General features: G+C 32.5%; 2 protein-coding genes and 1 long non-coding RNA gene across 4 annotated transcripts in view; all 3 read left to right on the top strand.

Moving 5' to 3' along the window:
- The window catches only part of LOC127247586 (protein RRP6-like 3), a 46,606-nt gene extending 46,083 nt beyond the window's left edge, over positions 1–523 (top strand). Inside the window, exon 13 of one of the 2 annotated variants that reach the window (XM_051269502.1) lies at positions 254–523. The gene's annotated coding sequence lies outside the window, so the exon portion shown is untranslated. The remainder of the gene's footprint in view (positions 1–253) is intronic. The other variant, XM_051269503.1, reaches the window with a different exon arrangement.
- A 1,215-nt stretch (positions 524–1,738) lies between these two features.
- LOC127247181 (uncharacterized) lies at positions 1,739–2,754 on the top strand. Its single transcript, XR_007837828.1, has 2 exons — positions 1,739–2,074; positions 2,154–2,754. It is a non-coding gene; the product is annotated as an uncharacterized LOC127247181 (long non-coding RNA).
- A 13,323-nt stretch (positions 2,755–16,077) lies between these two features.
- On the top strand, positions 16,078–17,235 carry LOC127247828 (mitogen-activated protein kinase kinase kinase 18-like). The gene has a single exon (XM_051269860.1). It carries the CDS (start codon positions 16,178–16,180, stop codon positions 17,177–17,179), a length of 1,002 nt encoding a protein of 333 aa, XP_051125817.1. The 5' UTR covers positions 16,078–16,177; the 3' UTR covers positions 17,180–17,235.
- Positions 17,236–26,500: the final 9,265 nt, after the last annotated feature.

The raw sequence follows: 26,500 nt of genomic DNA on the forward strand, positions 1-26,500 counted from the left end.
TGTATTAATAAATAATATGATAAATTTATTGATTGCGATGATTAGATGATTGATCTAGAGATAGTGATTCAATCGCATGCAACCAATTGAGAACTTGTAAATATACTTAAGAACTGAAAGGTTTTTGAGTTATTCATTGATGATTGATTTTCATTGATACTTGCTTTTACTTGACAACACCACAATTACTGAAGACTTGAAACAAGTTGAGTATATCTTGCTTAGGCTATTCATGTGTAATTCTACTTTCAAGTTATCAGGATAAAAAGAACAGGATATTTGGGCACGGGTCACTGGCATCGATGTTGCCACCGGATCGCAGCTCATTTACTTATGATGGTTGTATGTCTGGTGCTCCAACAATTGACGGGAGTCAGATAGCGCACTTGGAGGAGTGGTTTGATCATTTCCGGAGTTGCGCTCTGACAATCATGTAGTAGCTCGAGAGGATAAACGCCTGATAGAACCGCCCCGACCCCGATGGCGTTATGGTGTGTCACAAGTTTGTTGATTTGCATACTTAATATTTAAACTTTAATCTTGTATGAATTTTACTATTTCAAATGTACAATTATGTTTACTATTTTTTGTGGTATCCATCGATTATGGAATTATATATATAAACATTATGAGATTCGATCGTATTTTGTTTATTAGATACTTAGTTTGGTGCAATTTACTTAATGACTTGGATTTGTGTTGTCGTAATATATGATTTGAAACAGATATGAACAAATTAAAATATAAATTTTTTTGGGGTGTCGAAAAAATTACTCACAAATATTATTCTTTTTCAAACCTCATGTAAGAAATTCCGAGTAAATTACTCACGGAATCACTCATTGAATTTTTTAATTGCAAATAAACTTATGGTCGTGAGCAAATTACTCGCGGACAAACGAATTATTCATGGATTTTTCTTGTGAGAAATTAGTAATGAGGTGTTTCCTAATAAAATACTCACGGATGAAATTCCGTGAGTGATCGATTTACTTACGGATTTTCATGATTACTCAAGAAAAAATTCCGTGAGTAATCAATCTTTTTTATGACAAAATTGCCTGAAAATTTCATGTAGTTTTAAAATTCAACGAAAATTCCTTTGTACTTTAACGATTTCATGGCACCTCCTTATATTTTAAAAAATGTTGCTTGAAATCCCATTTTACATTTTCTGTGCGATGAGAAGATAATTACACATCTACATTTTTTTTCATGGTCGGGGATCTTATGCAATGTTTTTTAAAGTATAAGTGTATGCTATACAATTTTTAAAGGACATGGAGTATTTACACTGAATTTTAAAACCACCGGAGAGTTACGTACAATTTCGCCATTTTTTATAATTTTATCATATTGGGCCTAAACACTAAACCATATAAAACAAATTATTATTATATATAACATATATATTAGGAAAAATTGCAAAAAATGTTCTTCATGTAGGTCAAATTATCATTTTTAGACACATTTTTTATTTTTACAATTTAGGACAATATGTGTTTCACCGGCCTTATTTTTGTCCTCCGGTGCCGAAAAAAGTCACATGACGGTCACGAAAACTTATGTGGACATACCGTTCCCGACGTGGATCCTGCCGGTGCTGACATGTTACATGAGATGGACCATTGACGGTTTGTGACGTGGATATTATTATTTTAAAAAATGAAATTATTTTTTTAAAAATTTCAATCTGCCCATTGACTCAAATTGCAAATAACTTACCAAATTGAAATAAATAAAAAATTTATCACCACACACCCAAACATCGATCTATCCATTCATCTCCACAAAAAATTATTCGTCATTTTTTCCCCAACAACCCTAAAATTTTCCACTCTATCCAATTTCGTCCACCGCCGCGGCAGAGGAATGCTGGATCAGAAGTAAATCAACAATGCGTTGGACAAGAACTTGGAGAAGTATTCACCTTCTGCATCCAAACTCAAGGGTTCCGCCGTCGTCGCCTTGCCCTCCACCTCAGCTACTAGGAAACATGTCGATCCCCTAGATAATCACTCTTCCTCCAACTTCACTTGCAACAAAAGCAAGCTGTCTGAAGTTGCTTTCTTAGGTCTTGGTAGATTTTTTTATATTTTCTTAGAATTTTTATTGTTAATCTTTTGTGGTTTTTGACGATTTTTTTTTTTAAGTACTTAAAATTCGCACAGGAGAACAATGATTCAGTTGATAATCTAATGTGAAATTACTGCGACAACCATGGTCACGGCGGCATCGAAAAGCTAATATGTTGGAAGGAGCAACATATTTTTCCTAATGGATCAATCTTTGATCTTCGAGCTTGACAAATCGGAATATTTGAACTCCACCGCTATCGTGCACTCGCCAGATGTGCACAAATCGAGCTCTAGAGTCTTCAAGAAGGCATCGGCGAGAGGAGTAAGTTATTGCCGCTCCGTCTTCGAAGATACTTAAGAATGAGTAACGAGAGAATGGCCACGGCAGACAGTAGTTGGAAATTGGATTCCGCCGCTCGAGTTCCTGGCAAGATAGATGGCGGCCGCGTTTATATGGAACAAGGGAAATTTTAGGGGACAGTGGACGAAATGGGAGATTTAGGGATAGATTGAGAATTTTAAGGTTCTTGGGGAAGAAAAACCAATAATTTGTGGTTAGGATGGATGTATAGATCGATACAGTGGTGTGTGGAGATAATTTTTTTGTTTATTTCAATTTGATGTAGTTAGACCTAAACAGAAATTAGTTTTTTGCAATTTAATTCAATCTGGCCAAGTTATAATTAAAAAAAAGAAATCATTTTTTTTTAAAAAAATTAATAATATCTACGTCACAAGCCGTCGATGGTCCACCTCACATAACACGTCAGCACCGGCATGATCCATGTCGGCAACGGTATGTCCACGTGACCACCACGTGACTTTTTTTGGTGTTGGAAAACAAAAATAAGGCTGGCGAAAGACATATTGTCATAAATTACGGAAATGGAAAACATGTGTCTAAAAATGATAATTTGACCTACATAAAAATCAACTTTTACAATTTTCCCTATATATTATTTACATGTCCTTTGCCAAATTGCTCCCTGGTTTTTTACGGCTGGTCCTGAAAATATATAAGTATTATTGCTATAATTATTATCACATTTGGAGAAACATAAATAAGCTTCAAGTAAATTAATATAATATTCAACAGAGAAGCACGCTGAAGTGGATGCCACGACCCGATAAGTAGAGACAGTTGTCCTCGATTGCAAGAGCCTGGAAGCCTAGGAGCATCTGACTCAAGCCAAAATGTCCAGTGAGTAGTACATGCCAACAAAGGTATCACCAACATATCATTATTTTACAAATTTATCATTAATATAATTGATAACTCCAATTATTAGCATATTCTTTGTTTAAAAAAATTATATATTACTTGAATTTCGGTATAAAAATATCACAATATCTTATTTATGAAATACTTTATTAATTTATTTTGCTTGACATGAGCCAGAATTAGTTTGTTGAGATTTTTAACGTTTTTGGCCTTTTTCAACGATGATTCTAGTCCAGAAAGGCTAAGTCATGAAAGTTAAGCGACAGTCCTGACCGCTCAACAAGCGACGTCTTCCAAGCTCAAGCCAGTGTCAGCGACAAGACATCCACCACAGCGAAGCGAGAATAAATTACCCCAAGAAAGTGCCTACGTGTTCAACTCGCAACGGTAAAGCCATTCCGTTACCAGTCAGCAAGGATAGCTCTGCTTAGCTGCGCTGATGCCTTCCAGACACCTAGGCAAGCGAGGAAGATCTGTGCCTCTACATGCCAAAGTAAGCGAAGCGAGCGCCCTGGAAGTTATGGCGAGTGCAACTGCTTCAACAAAATAACCGCCGTCAACTGCCTAACTGCTCAGTGGCTGAAACTACTTCTCAACTGCCTAATTGCACTCTGCTTTTGCTGTCTTCCTGCCTCTCGAGAGCTCCAATCCTGTAAGGGAGTTTTCAGCAGGAATGGCCATAGGAGTAGAGATTCTCTCCTCCTCTAGCCACTACTTTACTGCTTTCTAGTTTTAGTTCACGGCTTTCAATTACAGGTTTTATAATGTTCTTTTTGTAGTGTTCTATTGCTTTCCTTAGTAAGTAATGGAATATCAATCTTTCTTCATCATCACTTCTTCCCCAATTTCATATTTGTATAAATCTGAGTCATAGAGAATCTTGAGTCGCTAAGAAAGAATAGAGAAGAATCGACTATTTAAGCTCAGTTTCGTGTCGTATTCATTAACAGATTATGGGTGGTTCAACATAGTTAAGTAAGTGGGAGCCTTGTCGACCTACTTAATTACTGATCTGAATTCGATTTTTATTAAAAAAAAAGTAACATAAGGGTAAAGCCATTAATGAGACAGAAATTAGAATAATTAAAGGGGCATAGGCGCTTGTCTATTGGTCACAGAAATGTCTAGTGACAGTAGCATTTCTTGCTTATAATGTTTTAATTCTGGACGTCATTGAAGTCATGTTGTAAAGCCCTTAAGGTCAAGTATCAACGGTTTAAGTTCTGTATAATTCTGTTTATATGATTACATTCATGCCTCCTATCGCTTTCGTACTATAGATATAATCTCCGCTTATGCACCATCATCATTCGCTCATTTCATCCATAACAACCTAGCCATTAAGGAACGCACAGATCAGACACAACATTTCTTTGTCACCTCTATCACTCAATATATACATATATATATCGCGCTCAACTCCCTCGCTCACCTCCACTCATCAACCACTATCACTGCCCTCACAACTCACTAGTTTCGCTTCGCTCACCCCTTCGTTCACCTTTACCACTTTCTTTAAATTATGTTCTTATCTAGTTTAGTGTCTAGGCTTGCTCATGAGGGAGCTCCCCTTATGCTTTTCTTGCCGCTTTTCACTGGCTAATTCTAGATTAAATTTCGTGACTTAAAATCTCTATGTTCGACTTGGAAACTCACCAACTAAATAGTATAAATAATTGTGATAAACGATTCAGGGTCTACAACTATATGTTTTTAATTTATATCTGACCATCCACAATAATTCACTTCATTCTAATTTCGATACAAATTCCCTGTAATTGAACAACTTCAAAAATTGCTTATCAATAATGTGTACATATTGGCTTTCCATCTATACTAATTTTTGTAAGGATCCGAAGAAGATGCATACTAATTTATCTTAGGTCAGTGCAATTAGTGTTTTGGAATTGCTAATTGAACTAGTTTTGTTGAACTCATGTGCCTAGGAATTGATTCTTAGGTGATTTATGTGTTTATTCATCATCTCAACAATGACTTTTAGATTGATTTGGTTGTGATATCGGACTACATCAGATATCTTGTTTAGGCATCCTTGAGCCACACACTTTCATTGATAAACAATCTTCTTTAAAATAATTGTACTATTATTTTATTTTTATTAAAATTAGTAAAAATCTTCTTTTTCTAGTTTACTGCATCAAACACAAGAAAGTATATCACACAATCCATATGGAGACGATCTCTTCTCATATATTACATTTCTTTGTGATTACAAAATATGTGAATTATTTGATTGACCGTACGGCTGGTCAATTGCGACAAACACACTCAAACTAGCCCTAATATTCTCTCACAAGGTCATGCACACCCCAAAAATAGATTTCAGTGGACGATATAGAACATCACTCGAAAAATCACATGTGGGGAATACTTACCAGTTCGATGAATTCGAATCATGTACAGTTTGAATCGTAAAGGAAAAAGATGAACAAACCTCAAACTTCACAAGAACAGAAAAAAAGTTTCCGCAGAGAGGAGAAATGAGAAGAGAAAACTAATTGCGGGAGATGAGAAAGTGGAGAGAACTGAAGAAAGAATGACTGTATGTATGTTTGTATCGAATGAGCGAATATGTGGTGCCCTCCCTCTCCACAAATATATATATATCCTTAAACACATATATATGAGAAGTTGTACGGATGACTACATGTTATTACGTAAATATCCTTAACAGTGTAATATTTATTATTTTGAGCAGTTGTACGAAATGGTAATATTATAGGCAAGTATGACTAAATTTGTCAGTTAACCCCTTCGTTGTCAGTTATATTGGGGATATTGGGTGTTGTTGAGGTTTGTGTTTTTCCAATTCCATTTGTTATTTTGCGGTGATTTACTTGTAAAAAATATATTGACATGAATATCATTCTGTAGATCGTAATGTTTACTTTTAATACAATAACTTATTTAAAATATTTTAATGATATGATATAATAGAAATGCATCTGAAACTAATGTAGGATTTTCGAGCTTGTTTGGCACTCAAAACAAAAATTATTTGAATCTGACTGGACGGTTGATCAATATATATCATTTTGTAGATGAATTAAATATTTAATTTTACCTAAAATTAAATATTTAAATAATACATAAATAATGTTTAAAAATATAATTAAAGAAACACATTAATTTATTTAATTTATACACAAAAATAATTAATTGGAGCAGTTGGGAGAAAGCAGGAGTAAATGTAGGAACTGGGGGAGTCTTGTGGATTAAATGCAGCTGACCAGCCGTCGCTTGAATTCCGCACAGTAGCCGACTTGGCTTACCTCTATGCAGAAGTTTCCCCGCTGAGTAAATACAACCGACCAACTATAAATTATTCCGTTGATTTCTGTGCAGAATTAATACAACCCTCATTCAATTAATAATCATTGTATACAGATTTTTGCACTAATTAATACAAAATTAACATTTATTAAAAATTACAAAACAAATATTTAATAAAATAAAATATATTATTTATTTAAATATATTTATTGCGCCAACATTAAATATTTAAATTATATGTTTTTATAATATTTAATTTACCTAAAATTAAATATTTAAATAAAACATAAATAATGCATAAAAATATAATTTAAGAAATAAATCAATTAATTTAATTTATACAGCACAATAATTATAAAAAATACTTAAAAATTAATAAATTAATATTTTACACACAAAATATAATAAATACAATTATTGAATTAAATTAATATAAATTATACTAAAAAATTGGTTGGTTGCACAGTTATACAAAAATTATTTATATAATTAATTCTCTTTATTTCTCTCTTTTTTCCATCCCACCAATTCAGTCAGTCACTTTCTTTTTATTTTAAAATATCTATATTCATATTATTTATTTATTTAAATTTATATATTCATATTCATATAATATAATTTTTAAAATTTTATTAAAAATTTGAAACATATTAATACATATCATTTTATAGAGAGTAATTTAACTCATATAATAAATTAATATCAAGAAAAAATAAATCACAAAAAATATTTTATCAGAACATAAAAGTAAGCCGCGCATATACGAGCACTAATATATATATATATATATATATGACAAATATGGATCAACGAAATTAAACACCTAGATCGGACTGCTGGCGCTCAACCTTGATTAATGGGTTGGGCCAAGTGTAAGTGGGCCAGTCGTTTAAGTTTTATTTTTGTTGGACTTTCTATTAAAATCGGGCCTTAGTCAAATTATGGGACAAAATTCAATGACTACTAATAATATCAACCATTATATTTTACTTACAAATATTCAGTCTGGTACTTTAAACCAAACATACATGAAAATAAGTTTATATTTAATAATAATAATAAGAGGAAGTGATAAATATATTTAGTCTCATATATAACTCCCATTATAATTATTTTGATACTTTTAAGCCAAACATATGTGAATAATTTTATATTCAATTCCAAGTCACTGAAAAAATCATATGATACCAAAATATTTCTTCCAAACATAAACTAACTACATAGCAATGTCTAGTGTCAAATTTTGAAGTGTATTTAACTTTTAAATAAATATACAAATATATATATATATATTTTAATATTTGATACTACAAATTGCTATATGACTAATCCTTGTGAGTTCTTCACATATCATATAAGCACATGTTTCGATATTATTTTTTTCAGCTATTGAAAATTAAATATTAAATTATTTTTATATAAACTTTATTTAAAAGACGAGACTAAAATTATACTCCCTCCGTCCCACATACTGTGTCTGCTACACTGTAGACACGGTATTTTAGGAGAGGTGTAATTAGTAGATAATTAAAAATGTATTAGTGAAAATAATTATCCGATAATATAAATAATTATAAATTAAGATTAAGATAACTAATTAGTTTAATTAAAATTTTAAAAAAAAATTAAAAAGTTTAAAATGAGATTAAAGTATGTAATCATTTTTCAAAAAAAAAAAAGTGACATGGTATGTGGGACAGACAGAAACGACAATGTGGACATGATTCGATGAGACGGAGGGATTACTATTTAATTTAGAGTTTCACATTTGTTATTTGTTGAACCAACTAACCAATCAAAAGGTTGAGTAGCCAAAAGAACAACTAACTATCTATATATATATATATAGAAAAGACCAAAAAAGTGGACCTTTGCCCTTGAATTACTTCACAACTAAAATCCAGCCATGGCTATTGGACTCTTATGCATTATTTAACTAATTATTGGTTTGTTAAGTTCAATAGGTAAAATTAGTTCCAACTCCTTTTGCAACCTTACTCCTTCCCTTTGACTTTTGCATATAAAGTTATTATATATATATATATATAAATATGTATTTCTCTTCTTTTCAGATAAATATATTTTTAATTTAGGAAAACATGCATGTATACAATGCATATGTTTTAATATAAATAAATAATAATATTTTGTAATAATTTTATACTTTTTTTTATCCGCCAAAATTATATATGGTAGTATTCTTTTAGTTGTTCGCTAAACTAATACATATTCTATTTATATTAAAATACTTTATTCACCGATAATTTTATTAATTCGACTTCAACAAATAACGACAATTTTGTCACTATTTTTTTATACTTGCCTCACCATTTTTCCTCCCAATTGGTTACTAAATTTTATATAATACTATAATTTCATTTTTTTTTTATATATATTCGACTTTATCATTATAATATTATTATTTTTAAATTTTCACACCTAATTAAAGTTATACTTTCTCCATCCACCGTCAATTTATTCTCGTTTACATATTGCGTAGTTTTTAACATTAAAAATATTCTTATATTTTTATAATTTATTATACAAATGTCATTGTATTTGTATTATATGACAAGTATATATATATATTTTTTAATTAATTTGTACTATGTTTGATATAATAATTAATATTCAAATATTAAACCTAAAAAATAAATGAGAATATTAGCCGTAGACAAATAGAGTATAATTTTTATGGACAAAAAGAGTAATATATAATTATTATGTTAGTAAAAAAATATGTATTGAATTTCTATTTATCTTAATTTCAAGCGTAAATAATATAATGTGTACGAGATAAGCTATATAGTAAATTTTAAATATAATATTTATGCTTTTACAATGTAACATAGTTGTGATTTACTTTTTTAAAAAAATAAATAAATAAATAATTGTTTAAAAAGTAACTATATAGTGAATTGATTATCATTGTCGTCTCCAAGCATTCCTTCAAAGTAGCTTAAAAATCCATATAATTTCCGTCTGTTAGAATTTCGGTACACACATTATTAAAAAAGAAATAAAAATGTTTACGAAGGGTGTGTTTGTTTGGGGGTTTGGATTTTGAGCTGGGATTTGAATAGTAAAAATTTTGAATTTGAATAGTTGTATGATGTGATATAAATAGGGTTTGATGTGATGTTTTGAATGTAAAATTGATTTTTAGTATAATATAAAAAATGAAAAATAGGTGTTTGATTTGATGTTTTTGGGGGGAAAAAATTGGATGAATAGTAAAAATCTACCAAAATCCTTCAAACAAACACACCCTTCAAAGTACGTATAAATTTGATTAATATATTAAAAATAATACTGCCATAGTCATAAAAAATTATAATAACTTTAATGTTCTAGTATGATTTATATATATATATATATACATATTTTAAATATGAGTTGATATATTTATTATTAGGATAAACTGTTTTTTAGTCCTGTAACTGGATCCCCTTATCATTTTAGTCTCGTAAGTGGAGCATGTCGCAAACTAGTCTCATAAGCTCCGCCAGGTCAGCGACACTTGGCAGACACGTGGATTTTTTATTTATTTTTTCATTTTTTACAATTTTTTTTTAAAACTTATTTTTAATTTATTTTTAATTTTATTTGTATTTTTTTATTTTTTTTATTTGGTCCAATTAAAAAGAAAAAATTTAAAAATTTAAAAAAAATAAAAAAAATAATAATAAATCCACGTGTCCGCTCACCTCCGGCAAGCCACACGGGCGTCTCCGGCACCGAAGGACTAAAATAGCGAAAAATTTTCACTTATGGGACTAGTTTACGACAGGCTCCACTTACGGAACTAAAATGATAAGGGGTCCAGTTCCGGGACTAAAAAAGCAGTTTACCCTTATTATTAATATGAAATATTAGGTGTTTAATTAGTTAATTGAATAATTTATATGGTTGTGGTTTACATTCAATCTGTTAAATCTAATTAGGTGGTTGATAAATCTTATATATAGATCAATTGAGCCTTAACTAATTTTGAATTCTTGTGGAAGCTTTATTATGATGTTAGGCTTCATTTTCAAGTTTGGGAATATAACTAATTGGATAAAAACACCTTGACATGACATATAACCTTTTGGGTATTTATGCTTAAAAATAAATAAATAAATAAATAAACATAATTGCTCTTTCTATTCTTCCTACTTTTGTTGGTGAACAATAATAAAAATGTGACATGCCATTTTTTATTATTGAGACAAGTGGTTAAATTACCTATCAAATATATAGCTTTGGTAATAAGTAGCCTCCAATCATATAAAATGATCCCATCAATTGGATATTTGGTATCATTACAACCTTTTATTTAATCAATTTCTTAAATTTGGGGAATAATTTGTTAGCCCTTTTGCACTATAGGCTTCTCAATGTGTAAAAAAGGGTCATCACTTTTTTTTTTTTATCTCCACCACTACAAAAAAAAATAATAATATATTTGTAACGGAATTTCGTCCCTAAAGTTCATGTAGCTAACGTAAATCCATTCCTAATTCCGTCTCTAATGTCATTAGTAACAGAAAAAGTAGATTTAGAGACAAAAAAATTTTGTTGCAAAAATGATTTTTCTTGTAGTGACCAGCATTATCTACATCTAAAATTGATGGAAAAATAAAATTTATGTTTTTTTGTTTTTATTTAAATATATTAAATATTATTTTGAAATTTAATTACATTTTTTTATTAGTATAATAATTTGTAGAATATTTGTATTCATTTTTTTAAAATTTTGATTGAAATGAGAGAGCTATATATATATATATATGTACAATGTGCATATTTTCTTACTAATAAATGTCAACTTAAAACAATAAAATTTTTATAATACAAGTATTCACATATATATTCATGTTAAAACTAGTTAAAAAGAAATGCACTATAATGTTTTAAAAATACACAATCCCAATAAATATTACTAAAAAACTACAATATACAATATACATATATAACAATAAAAACTATTAAAACTAACAAAATATCATCCTTTGTAGTAATTTCATAATTCATCGTATCTTACAAAAAATCAAAAAATCAAAAATAAATCCAAACAACATATACTAAACAAAAACGTTTTATTAAGTATTTGTCAATATGATAGAATATATATTAAAGATGCCTTTGTAAAATTGACGTCGTCATGCGAGACAGATATAATATCATTGAATCAGAGTTAGAAGTAACATCAATAGGTAAATAATATATGTTAGTATGACAAGAATTTTTTAACATCGTAAAAAAAATTATGTTATACTCCCTCTATCATCCAATTGTGTGCTCATTTGACCGGACACGGGTTTTAAGAAAAATATGTAAAAATAGAATTTTATTTTTTTTTGTAAAAAAAAATATTATTTTTTTACTAAAAAAGGAAACGAGAATAAATTTGAATGACAACCAAAAAAAAAAGTGAGAATAAATTTGAACGACGGAAGAAATATTATTTAAAAACAATTATATATATATATATGTTTAGCTAAATTTAAAAAAAAATTATACAATAAATTAAAAATCTTGGTTTCCAAGAGAGGAATCAACAGAATAGACAAATTTAGTGATGAGAAGGTTTGTACCTTAAGATTCAATTTCAATGATTGTTCCTTGTGCGTGTTTCCTCTAGAAGCTCATCATTGAAACTACAAAATTAATTAGACTCCACAATTTAATTCAAATCATATATATATATATATATATATTTATTTTAAGTCAATAATTTTTTTTTTTATATTAAAAAGTATATATTGCAATATTAATAGTCAAAGCACACATCATTAATTTTGTGTCACTTCTTCTAAGTTAAGAATGGGGCTTTTCAAATATAAAGTTTTTTTTTTTTTTTTTTTCCACGTATGTCACTTATAAACTGCTTATGTTATGAGATGTAAAATGTTTTATACATTATATATATATATAGCGGTGTTTACGATGCCTCATGACAATACTTTACTAGTAATTATATATACTAAATAATATATTAAATATAATTCTATAATATATATATATATATAAAATAATACTGACAATACATACAAATATCACTACAATAAAATATTCATATTTCTAGGAAATTAGCTATAGAAATTTTCAAAAATATATGTAGCTAATGAATTTGTTATAAAATTAACTATGAAAATGCATTTAGTGACTATAAGCAGTGTAGCTAATTTTACCATATAAATTGTCATGACAATTTGAAATATAATTTGCTACAACTTATTTGACACCCTATTTGCCACAACAATAACTTTGATATATATTTTGCCACATCTAAATAATAATTATTTTACAAAAATTTTCCACATAATAAATATATATTAAGCATTCAAATTAATATATAAAATATATATCAATATGAGAATACTCATAGTCTAAGAAAATATATTATATTAATAAGATGGACCTTTTGTTTTATGTTTTTTGGAACCCATTAATAACATATCAAGCTGTGTGCAAATCAAAACATAACACTTTGGTCACCAAGTAAATTAAACTAAAAGGTAATTAGGTTTTGACAATAATAAAGTTTATATATATATATATATATTTGAATTAAAGCAACACTTTATTTTGTTAGTTTTGACTTCTAATTATTAGAATAAGAACAAATAATGTCACAAAAATTTTAAGAAATCAAGTTAAGACATTTTTATATTTTAGTGTCATTATTCATTCAATTGACTTTATTCCATGAGAAAGATATTTACATCTAAAACAACCCTAAAGTCAAAGTTTATACTAACCAAACAAAAGTATATACTCCAAATATATATATATATATATATAATAAAAATTATATATCATTAGGGGGGGTTGGGTGTCTCAACCCTACACCCACCACACCCAAGTCTTATCTTTAAAGTTTAATTTATTCCATTGTCCACAAAAAGGCATCCAAGTCAAGTATCCACCAAAGCAAGAATATTTTCTTCATTTATTTTATTTAATAATAGTAATAATAAGTATTACTCCATTATTCTTACATGCACTCAATATCTATCTATAATTTGTCCATTGCATGAAATTGTAAAGACAAAAGAAAGATACCATTTTTCATTTAATATTTGTGGTATGGAGTAGACACTTCAAGGTATATTTTTAATAGCCATTAAATCTCTTTTTATTTCAAATATTTTATTGGTATCTTAATTTTATGGCACATCATATGTGTTTCTTTTGGGTAAGTTTGAAATTAAGGTTAAGTTTGGATTGGATTTGAATTTTAGGTTATGTTTGAAATTTGACATTTCTTTTGATTTGTAATTTAGTTTGAATTTGAGAGTTTTGAAGGGTATTTATTTGATAGATAAAAAATATGTATTAAATTAAATTTATGAAATTAATAATTGTGTAATTTGAGTATTAATTTGTGTTAATTAAATATTTATATTTTTTTATTTAATTGTATTATATTATATTTATTTTATGAAATTATTATTATTAGAAAAATAAAAAATATATTTTTCTATAGTTTTGCACGGCTGTGCAAAACTGTTAATAAATTGTACTCCCTTTGATAGTCCCGGGTTACATTTACCTTTGGTACTTAACATTAAAAATATTTTTATATTTATATAATTTTTTGTACAAACATCTTTTTATTAGAATGATAAGACACTGATAGAAGTATTTTTGTCATTATTTTTATTTGCACTATATTTTGATATAATAATTAATATTCAAATATCAACGCGCAAAAATAAATATGGCCCTTTGAACCAGACCAATGTAATATTTTGTAAAATTAAAAAAAAAAAAAAAAATGTCAACTTTTGCAGCCTATGTCTGCCATCAGAGTAATTGTCTCTCAAAACATAAATCTTGCGTCTAAACTCAAACCTACTGTGCTCACACAATAATTTTCCTTTAAATTTGGCCAAAACAAGCATACCCTAATTTTTATGTATAAAGTTTTTTCTTTTTTTATATAATTATTTTCTAGATTCAATTTATAAAATATTTTAAATAAAAGTTGAAGGTAAAATGACAAAAAAAAAAAATACTATTAATTTATACCAACTAAAATATTGTCTTAAAGTAAAACAAATTAACAAATTGGAACATAACTAGAATAAGTTTATAATTGTAATGTTGCATAACAACAAAATTCTATTGAATCGTAAAATAAATCGCTTCATCTTTTAAAATAATGAGAAGATTCTATAAATTATCTACAATAATAATATATAAACCATTTACCAAATTATTTAGAAATACATGCTTTGCAAATATTTTATTAGTAGTCTATTTGTTTACTTTGTTTTTTTTGGAAGAATGTATATTTTATGGTAGGTATAAAAATAATATTACTAAAATAAAAAATAATATTACTAAAATAAAAAATAATATTTTGTATTAAATTAATAATTTTTTGTGACATAATAAAATATATATACTCCCCCGGTCCCATATAATTATGCTATATATATATATATAAATTTTGTCGGCTAAACATATAAATGATATATTTATATTAAGCAATTTTATCCACTCATAATTTTATTGCCCTATTTTAATAAATAATAACTAATTTGTCACTATTTTTTCTACTCACCTTATAACTTTATTATTAACATGTTAATAAATTTCTCACTCTATCTATTTTTATCTACTATACTTTTATATTAAAATACTATTAGTTTTTAGTTTTTGTGCCCGGGTATTTTAGCATAATTAGCCTAGATGGATAGAGTATTATATGTATTGCGTTAATATGCATATATATTGTATTTTTTTTAATAATATTTATAGAGAATTGTTAGTATCTAAAAATACTAAATAAATCAACTCAATAGGTTTTGTTTCCAGTTGTGTATATATAGTGGTCTGATTTGTTAGTTTCTATTAAAATAAAGGGTAATTGAACTATTTCACAAACTCTAAGTTATAGAGCTAAAGTGTGAAAAAAAAAAAAAAAAAAAAATCAATTACAAAATTAAAATAATCAGTTTAATAATAATAATAATAATAATGATAATACTCCTCCGTTCCATAACAAAGTATCCATTTTTTTATTTTTTCATAATCTTATTAACCATTTTTTTTCATTTTTAGAGGTGAATAGATCCCAAATATTTTAAATAGATGACACATTAGTCATTACTCATAATTATAGATGACAACGTGTACGTGTATAGAACAAATTTAAATAGATATAGATATGGTTAATAAGATTATTATTATTATTTACTTGCAAAATACTAATAATTGGGTGTGGTGTGCTATCCAGGTAATCCACTTCTCGACTCTTCACCCATCCTTAATCCCCCCAACAGCCACCACGTGGCCGGTTCTCATTGGCCCAGGTAACCACTCCGGCGGCCTACCCCTTTATTGGTCCCCAGCCATCAATATTTCGCCACGTTTTAAGTTCCCGTTAAAGCAACCTTCAACTCACCAGTTCCCAACTAATTCGGACAACATACGTAACACTTGTATATTGCCCAAAATCCCACATTTATTCCCTTCCTCACACACATTATACATACATATACATATATATATATTACAGTACACATAACACAACAACAAAGGCCACAATCAAGAATTGCTTCAACTCAATTCAATAAAACAACAACACATGGAGTGGACAAGAGGCCACATCATAGGCCACGGAGCCACCGCCGCCGTCTCCGCCGCCACGTCCCGGAAGTCCGGCGAGATCATCGCCGTGAAGTCGGCGGAGCTGCAGCGGTCCAAGGCCCTTCAAAGGGAGGCTGAAATTCTCTCCGGGTTGGATTGCCCGTACATAATCGGCTTCAGGGGCTGCGACGTAACACGGGAGGGCGACACGGCCGTGTTCAACCTCAAAATGGAGTACGCCCCAGGCGGCACGGTGGCCGACGCCGCGCGGCGGCTCGGCGGCGTCGACGGGCCCACTGCCAGGCGGTACACGTGTCAGATCGTGAAGGGGCTCAAGTATCTGCATTCCAAGGGGATCGTGCATTGCGACCTTAAGGGGAGTAATATTTTGATATGCGACGGCGGCGTCAAAATCGCTGACTTGGGCTGCGCCAAGGCGGCAGGTGCGGCGGCTATCGGCGGCACTCCCATGTACATGGCGCCCGAAGTTGCCAGAGGGGAGGACCAGGGCTTCCCGTCGGATGTCTGGTCTTTGGGGTGCACCTTAATCCAGATGTCCACCGGGAAGTCTCCTTGGCCGGACGCCGCCGCCGCCACCGTCCGCCGGATTGCCTTCTCCGGCGAGGTGCCCGAGTTTCCGGAAGCTGTATCGGAATTATGTAAGGACTTTTTGAGCAAGTGTTTGAGAGTTGTTCCGGCCGAGAGATGGACGGCGACAGAGCTTCTCCGGCATCCTTTTCTGGAGGAATCGGAATCTCCGACGAGTGTTCTGGATCGGAGCGTTTGGGCCGGCGGAGAATCTTGTGAAGATTCCGTTCACATGGATGGGGAGTATTCCTCGGAATCTGCGATGCAGAGGATGAAAGAATTGGGGAAAATTTCAGGGGATGAGAAGTGGGAATGGGGACACAGTTGGATTACTGTTAGAGAAGTGAATTTTGTAAATAGTGAAAAATGGACACAGGAATTATTGACATTGGATAATTTTCAATTTTTGTGAAAATTAATTCTTACTTGTACATAATCATTTTATTGAATTGTCATTTTTTTGGAGAATTATTTTTGAATTAGTGCTCAAATTGTTATATATATATATATGTGTGTGTGTGTGTACAGGTGAGTTAATTAGTAAGGGTGGAGTTTTATTATTCTAGAAAAAAAAAATTAAAACTTCAAATATCCTTCAAAATATATTTAAACGGAAACAATCTTGAGTTGATAGTTCTAATAATTTTAAAATAAATTTTGAATTATGCATGCTTATACTTTTTTTTTCAATGACGTGATATCGTAATAATCTAAATAAATAAATATTTATTATTAAAATATTATCAGTTAAAATATTTTCGTTGCATATAATTGGTGACTGAAAGTACCAACTATTGTCATTCTTTGTATTATTAAAAAAATAGTCTCCTATCCAATCAAAAAAAATAAATAAAATTCCCTATAGTAAATTAAAGAAGTCAAATATAGTAACTTTATATACATACATGTACATATATTGAATCAGAAAAATAGGAAGTTGTTTTGGGTGATATTTACTTTGTGATGTTGCTGAAATTCGTGGATGACGACCTAATAAAAATTAAGGGTACGTTTGGTAATTAGTTGATAATTTTTAGATGTTAGCTGTTAGCTGATTCAATTAACGAGTTTGACTAGCTGATCTAATTAGCGGTTTGTATTAGAGTGTTTGGTAATACAACTGTTTGACATTAGCTGTTTATACATAAAATGACGATTAAAGACATTGATATATTATTTTTTAAAATATTTAGAAGGATGTATTCAATTGAGATTTTAATGAATTCTTTTGGATTTTAAAAAGTATATAGATTTATGTGGATTTAGAAAATCCACAGAGTCTACGTTGAGTTTGATGGATTTTAGTAATTGATTTAGATGGATTTCTACGGATTTGATTGACTTCTTTATGGATTTATATGGATTTTGTAGGATTGTAAAATAATTTCTTTTTATGAATATATATTAATTATATAAATTTATATCAAACAACAAATTTTATAAATATAATAAATAATTATTAATAAAATAATATTTAATATTAATAAATAATATATAAGTATTAATAATGTAGAAGTATTGTAACATATGTAATACTACTATATTCTACATTATTAATTTTAATTTTATAATTTTAGTATTATATTATCATTCAATATATCGAATTTGTTTTATATTTCTTTATTAGTTATTATTATTATTTATATAACCTTTTTAAATAAAAAGTAAATACGTATATAAATAAAATAAAAAATATAATTTTTGATTTTTGAAAAAAATATTAAAATAAATAAATAATTATAAATTAACGGTTCAACAAAAAAATATTTAAATATTTATTTTACCGTTATCGTAATGGTAATATAGTGTATTCCATAATTGAAAAGAAAAACGACAGTAATACATATTTATTGTGATAATAATATTTTTAAATTATATTTATAATATAAAATTATATTTTTAGAAAAGATTCATAATAATTTGCTAATATATTTTAGTTTTAAATTATTATTTTTATTAAAAATTATAATAATAGTAATAAATATTATCATATTATTGATCACATATAAAACAACAACAACAACAGCAACAACAACAACAACAATAATAATAATAATAATAATAATAATAATATTAACAATAATGATAATAATAATTTTAAAAATCCATTAAAATCTCTGAAGATTATGAGAGATTCTTTGCTATATAAAATTTTCACAATTTTCCATTAAAATCCATAGACTTTTAAAGTCTATGGATTGTTGAATATCTCAAGATTTTAAAAGACTTTTGAAAAAATTTATATTGAATACCTCAAGATTTTAAAAGTTTATGTACCTGAAGATTTTAAAAGACTGATTGAATACCTTAGGATTTTAAAAGTCTATATAGCTGAAGATTTTAAAAGACTAATTGAATACCTGATTTTAAAAAACTTTTAAAAGTCTTAATTGAATACACCCAAATTTTGAAAATCCAACAAAATCTATATTGAATACACCCCCCTTAATTTTGTTCATTTTGGTTTGAACACTACAAAAAAGTAATATATTTATAACGGAATTCCGTCCCTAAAGTTCACGTAGCTAACGTAATTTTATTCCTATTTCCGTCTCTAATGTCATTAGTAACGGAAAAAATAGATTTAGAGACAAAAAAATTTTGTTACAAAAATGATTTTTTCTTGTAGTGGAAATTTATTAGAATTTTTGTTATTAATTATTGAAAATTATAAAAATATTATAAAATATTTATTTTTATTTTTATTATTTAGATTTGAGAAAATTATTTTTACTAAAAAATAATAATTTTTTTTATTGAAATTATGTAAAATATAAAATAATAAATCTTTTGCATATATATTTTTATTATGATAATTATTATTTTAATATATATAAATAAATTTATAACGTTTGTTTTTTCTATTAGATTTAGTTTTAAAAATTTATATATTTTACAAATAAAATAATTTATATGTAATAATTAATAATAGTAATTATTTTAAATTTACAAAAATAAAAATATAATTTAATAAATTAAATATATTAAAAATAGTTAATAAATACTGCTATAAAAATATTTATATGTATGAAATAAATAATTAAGTTTTAAGGGTAAATAAAGAATAATCAAAATTAAAATGAAAAAACTCTTTAAAAATGTTGGATAGATGAGGTTTTCAGAAATTAGCTTTTTAGGTCCAAAAAGCTCTTTCAAAAAGTCAATTTACCAAAAATCTATATTAATTTTTTGATTGGTCAAACAGCTAAAAGGTGTCCAATAAGTTAAAAGCTCTTCAAAAAGTTGTTTCCCAAACACCCATTAAGTATGTCGAAATCGACAATTATTGGGTTCCCCGGCCTACTCAAGGAAGTATCCTGGCTAAGTCTTGCGATCAAAATGAATCGATGGGAGAATAATATAGACGTTGCTATGCCGAATTATGAAGAAGACGTAGAAGAAGAAATGATTATGGAAGAAATTGAATTAAATTGGATAACTAATGCTAGTAAGAGAATAAGAAAAAAAAATAATGCAGAGAAAGGAAATAAATCAAATAAATTGCAAGAATGAGATTTGAATTATGAAACTGTGTTGATCGGATGTGTTGGATGTTCTGTATCCTTAAAATTGCTCATTTTAAATCCACATTACTTTCTCCTAAAGTTTGCCCACTTAAATTAAGGAACCACTCCTTCCACTACTCCCACTCTTCATCCGACAGCACACGTGCACAAGTACTCCTCTCGGCTGGTTTTGTTCATTGGGCTCTCATCCGGGCCAATTTTGTGGAGTTTTGGGCCTATTTCTAGTTCATTCGGGCTGGGCTTAAAATTGTTTTTGTAGGATAACAAATGTCCCCCACAAAAATATTTTGGACAAAAGTGTCTTCTGCAGTCCAAAATTATTTTAGTTGATGTGTGAATATTTTCCAAACAAACAATGCAGTATGCGTGCCTCGGAGAAGTTTTTTCACTAATTTCTACGTCACCGTCATCCTTCTTTCCTTCTCCGGTAGAAGAAATGACCATTACCTTCGTTCCTAGTGAGAGAAAATCCTCTCATCTTCTCAAATGGCCTCATCCGTAGTGCCTCGACTGACCTGCTGGATCCAGAGGTCCGATCATCTGTGTTGTTCTAGTTCGCTGGTCGGAATCATATGTTTTGGGCAACGGCGGAAGCTGTTCTGGGCTTCTGTTCAGTCGGAAGTTCTTCGAGATCCCAAAATGATGGATAAAAAATTTTTAGATGCTTCCCGTTAATGAACGTCTTTAACTCTTTCCGTTCGGGTTCCATCAACTTGTCGCCACCTTTTTGGACAGTTGGATTCGGTTTATCTGCCGTTTGATGATTTTTCCGAGATGATATAAGGGCCCTCCCAATTAGGCGTCCACTTTATGATCTTCAGGTCTTTGGGACCTTCCGGGAGTATGGTTTTCCAAACCAAGTCTCCCTCTTGGAAAGACCGTGTCGTTAGAAAGTTCGTTCAACCTTCTTCTTTTGAAGCCAGAGGTGTTCAAGGGTCTGAAGTCGTTCCTCCGGGAGGCTATCTAGCTCCGGTAGTAGTGCCCGATCTTGTTCGTCCATCGAAATCTCGTTTTGCTTCAAAATACTTAGTGAAGGTACCGTGATCTTAAGGGGTAGGACCGCGTCTTGTCCGTATGTCACCGGTCGCAGTGGATTTTGCGTTCCAATAAGCCCACAAGGCTTCCTCCAAAGTATTATTCCATACCCTTGGATTATCCTCCAGCATTTTTTTTTTATGATGGCAATTAGCGTCTTGTTCGTAGCCTCGGCTTGTCCGTTGGCTTGCAGATAATACGGAGAAGAGTGTACCAATTGGATGCCGTATTGTGCTACAAAGGACTTAAGCTCTGCGCTAGTGAATACCGTCCCTTGGTCAGTTGTGATGGTTTTGCTTATGCCAAATCGATGAATAATATTATTCTTGATGAATCGAATAACATGATTCAACCATACCTAGACTAACAGGACAACCTCTACCTATTTCGTGGAGTAATCAGTTGTCACGAGGATGAATGCATGTCCTTTTGATGATGGTGGATGGATTTCACCGATGACGTCCATCGCCCATCCTCGGAAGGGTCACGGTTTGAGAATTGAATGAAGTTCCTCGGCTGGGGAACGTTGCAAAGGGCAGTGGCGTTGACATGAAGGACATCCTCGGGCATAATCGATGCAATCTTGCGAGATCCGGTGCCAGAAGTATCCATACCGGAGGATAGTCCATCTTATAATCAGGCCAGCCCTATGCGCGCCTCCGATTCCTTGGTGTACTTCCGCCATTACTTTCATCTCTTCATCTCACCCCAAACATCGTGCCAGGGTTCCATCAGCCCGTCGTCGATAAAGTTCACCGTCAATGCACATGTATTTCAACAGTTGTTTCCGCATGCACCTCGAACCAGCTTTTCTGAAGTCTGCCATTGCCTCAAGGAGCTCTGTGCGCCAATCCACAACCCTGCAGGTAGTTAGGCATTCGAATTTAGTGGCCGATTCCTCCGTTCGATACCCGGATGCCCATTGAGCTAGGTCATTCGCCTCCGAATTCTCTTCTCGATGGATGTCATCCAATATCACCTCTATACGCTGCTGGATTAGACCATGCACTTCTCGGAGGAGTTCCTAGAGTCGTGGGTCTTTGCATTTAAATTTCTTTACTACTTGTCGGATGACCAGCTGGGAGTCGCCCCGGATCAAGACATTTTTAGCTTGTCTCGTGGCGAGAAAATGCAACGCCAACAAAAGAGCTTCATATTCTACCTGGTTGTTGGTCATTCCATGCGGGAGCTGATGTGCAAAACGCCAAATTTCTCCTTGGGGACTAGTTATTACGACTCCAACCCCTGATGTTCCTCCGGTGCTCAAAAACATTGAATGTAACTTGGCATGGTTTCAATCCAATGTATCCCGCGGGGGTGGCCTCGATCATTCCGGGTTGTTCGGCCAAAAAATCAGCGACAACCTGCCCTTTTATCGTTTTTAGGGGCTGATATTTTAAGGTGAACGACGCTAGTTTCATTATCCACTGGACTAGGCGGCCTCAGAGGACCGGCCTGCTCAATAAATATTTCAGAATTTGACTTTGGACAATACAACAGTCTCGAAAAGCATCAAATAGTACTCCAACTTCGTGCATGCATAAATAAAGATAAACATAGTTTCTCGATACATGCATAACGAATTTCAACATTGTTCAAAATCTTACTGAGATAATAAATCGCTCTTTTTCGGCCTGACTCATGATCCTGCGGGAGAATGCAGCCGATAGTGTCCTTTGTCGCCGAAATGTATAGTTTCAGCTCTTTCCCGGTGGCTAGCGGCATCAGCACCAGTGGTGATGCAAGGGCCTGCTTGATTTGCTTTACAACGGCCTGTTGCGCAGCTCCCCATTCAAAGACTTCCCGGTTCTCACGTAGCAATACAGAGAACATTTTCATCTTTCCTGCAGTGTTGGCAACGAATCATCGTAGAAAGTTGATTTTGCCCATCAAGCTTTATAATTTTTTGAGATTGCGTGAGGGCCCCAATTCTTGGATTGCCTTCGCCTTGTTCTGATCAATTTAGATCTCACTCTAATGGACGAGAAAGCCTACGGAATTTCCCGTTTGAACGCCAAACGCATACTTTGTCGGGTTCATTTGAAGGTCGTGCTGCCTCATCCGGGTAAAGGACCTCCGGAGGTCAGTGAGATGGTGGTTGAATGGTCTGGATGTCCAAACGACATCATCGATGTACACCTTTATACATTTGCCAATTAAATCGTGGAAATTCGCGTTTATGGCCCTTTGATACATTGCTCCGGCGTTCTTCAATTTGAAGGGCGTTATGATCCACTCGAATATGCCAATCACCCCTGGGCATCGAAATGCCGTTTTGTAGGCATCCTCTTTGGCTAAGTAAATCTGATTGTATCCAAAATACCCATCCATAAAAGACAAGATCTCGTATCCCACCATTGAAGACAAGCATGTCGGCAATCGGCATGACGTACTCGTCTTTGGGCGTCGCCAAGTTAAGGTTGAAAAAATCGATACACACCTGGATCTTCCCATTTTTTTCACTATAGGTACGATGTTAGATATCCATTACGGGTATCGGTAGGTACAAATGAAATTCGCCTTAAGAAAAACTTTTCCACCTTTTCTATGACCTTCGGCATCAACTCCGGATTGAAATGCCGTGGGGGCTGTTTTTGAGGTTTGAACGACGGCTTGGTGGACAACCGATGTTCAACCAAGTTTCTGGACAGACCCGGCATCTCGTGGTAGTCCCACATGAAACAGTCTCGATATTCTTGTATTAAGTTCGTAAGTCGTTTTTTATGGTCCGGGGGTAGCAGAGAACTGTACCTGGTCATCCGGGGTACTGCATTATCGCCGAGATTTATTTCCTTGAGAGGATCCTGCGCTTCGAATGATGGGGTAGCCCTCTAGATAGACGAGGGAAGTTTATCTTCATTTTGATCTTCTGGAGGAGGCGGCGGATCTGGACGATCTGTCTGTCTTTCCAGGATTCGAATAGGGACAAATAAGGTACTCCATATATCATCATATGTCTCACAAATCCATCCCCCCAGCCTCAATACGTCATGGTCGTCAGTCATTACAAACAACTTGGTGGACGGGCCGTGAGTCAGCCTCTGTATGAATTTCGAACGCTTTCATTGTGAGGTTACATTTTGTCCATGTATCCACGTCCCTCAACATCATCGAAAGGGGATATATGTTGGGTGAATAATAGACCGCTTCGGCTGCATGGACCTCCATCGCGGGATCGGTTTTGGCTTTGACCGTTTCTATGTGATTACCACTCCAAAATACCATTTTTTGGTGTATGATGGACGGCACACACTGGGTAGTGTGAATCCAGTCCCTTCCTAGTATGACCAAGTACGTCAGTTTTTCTTCGATCAAAAAGAAAGCCATTTGGTCGGTACGGCTCCCTACTGTTACATCAGCCACTAACACACCGGCGGCCGAATGTGTATTTCCCGTAAAGTCTGTGGTTCGTATGGTAGTAGCGATAAGATCCCCACGGTTCTTTCCAATCTTGCAGAGTGTAGACAAGGCCATCACGTTGACAGATACCCCTCCGTCGACCAAAAACCTTGCTGATCGTGTGACCATTGAGATAGACGGTTAGGAACAACAATTTAAGGTGCCATGTATGTTCTTCGGCTAATTTCCGAAAAATGACCAGCTTTGATTCCTTTGTCGGCGCCTCCTGTTCTGGATCGGCCTATTATAGAGGGCAAGTTTCTTCCATTAGCACGTCCCCCTGAAAATAAGAGGGTTGGACCTCCGGTTCCGTGGACTCTCTGAGCAACAAACCAAAAATGTTCACCCGGAAGTCCTTTTCATAGTGTAGTGCCCGTTCCAAATCTTGGTCATTTGCGATGATGTCCAAACTCGCAATTGACATATTGTCATCTTCCAAAGCCCCAATAATTGGTTTGTCCTCCGGGATAGACAACCCTGGCTTCTCCGGATGAGCATGCTGTCTAAATAGGGCACTGCCCTCTGGAACAACTTGTTTCGGACTCCATTTTCGCAGCCTCCACATCTGGGGAGGGGGGTGATTTCTCCACATGAGGTGTTTCATCAGCTTCTATAATTTTCTTTTGCTCTCCGGAGGGCTGCACATGTTGTTGTCCCTGTTCAGCGAGGCGTGCAGCCAAGAATTGATGTTCCCGTCTTTGCTGTTGGGTCCTAGTCAATGGTGGGACCCTTTTTTTAATTATCTATCCACTTCCCATCGCTTGTCGGCCTTTCTGGCCATCGGATAGCATGAGGAGTTATCACCACTTGATCTACTGAAGTTACTCACCACACCTCACCGTTTTTTCAAAGCTACCTTCGGCTACGGTATTGTGTGGCAAAAGACGATCCCATACCGAACTCCTTCGTGGGGTTTTATGGACCTCTCCAATCATTCAAATACATTTTTCCTTGGTATGGCCTGCCTAAAATTTGGTCTGTTACCCAAGGCTGGTCGGTTTCTCCTAGCATGGTAGACACCCACGGGATTAATTTGAGCCGGGAATGGCTCCGTGTCAATTTTCATCTCCTGCTTATCATCCAGCCGTAGGCGGCCCTCCTTAATAGCCTTTTGTACCGTTTTTTTGAAAATGATACAACTCCCAACTTGGTGTCCATACAAGCCATGCCATTTGCAATGGGTTTTTCCACCCAATTCCTCGTCAGACGACATTTTATGACCTTTTTTAAACTGGAGCTGATTATCCTTAAAAAAAAGTCAAAGATTTGCTTAGTTTTGGATATATCGAAAGCATACTATACTTTGGGATTAGTCTCCTTCCTCCGAGGTACTTTGAGTGCCGGGCAAATATTCACATTTCCTTGCAATATTTCCGCCATGAATGTCTCCTCTGGCTCCTCCAGGCAGTCTGTTTCGTCCTCTTAGACTTTGACAAGATGTGCTCCGCTCCTGAATTTCTGCCTAGCTGTCTGAGAATCCCCGAGGAGTTGTTCTGCCTTAACCGCTTTTCCAGCAAGCAACCGGAGGTCATTGTATTCCTGCAGAGCTAGTTTATCCCGGAGCTGGTGTGTCATGTTATTGATAGCCATATTAACCATTTGATTTTCAGGTATCTGGATCTGGAACCGCCCCTCGGCCCTGCGGAACCTTTTCAAAATTGTTCCACCGATTCGTCGTGCTTCTGCCGTAGGTTGGTTAGGCCTGAGACCATTACCTCTGGTAGCGGGCTATAAAAGTGTTTGTGGAATGCTCTTTCGAGATCTGCTCACGT

Source organism: Andrographis paniculata, unplaced genomic scaffold (assembly GCF_009805555.1).
Source record: "Andrographis paniculata isolate CXL003 unplaced genomic scaffold, ASM980555v1 Contig32END, whole genome shotgun sequence".
Lineage (NCBI taxonomy): Eukaryota > Viridiplantae > Streptophyta > Magnoliopsida > Lamiales > Acanthaceae > Andrographis > Andrographis paniculata.

Coding starts and splice junctions, on each gene's coding strand:
- LOC127247828 (XM_051269860.1), top strand. CDS start 16,178: ATGGAGTGGACAAGAGGCCACATCATAGGCCACGGAGCCACCGCCGCC.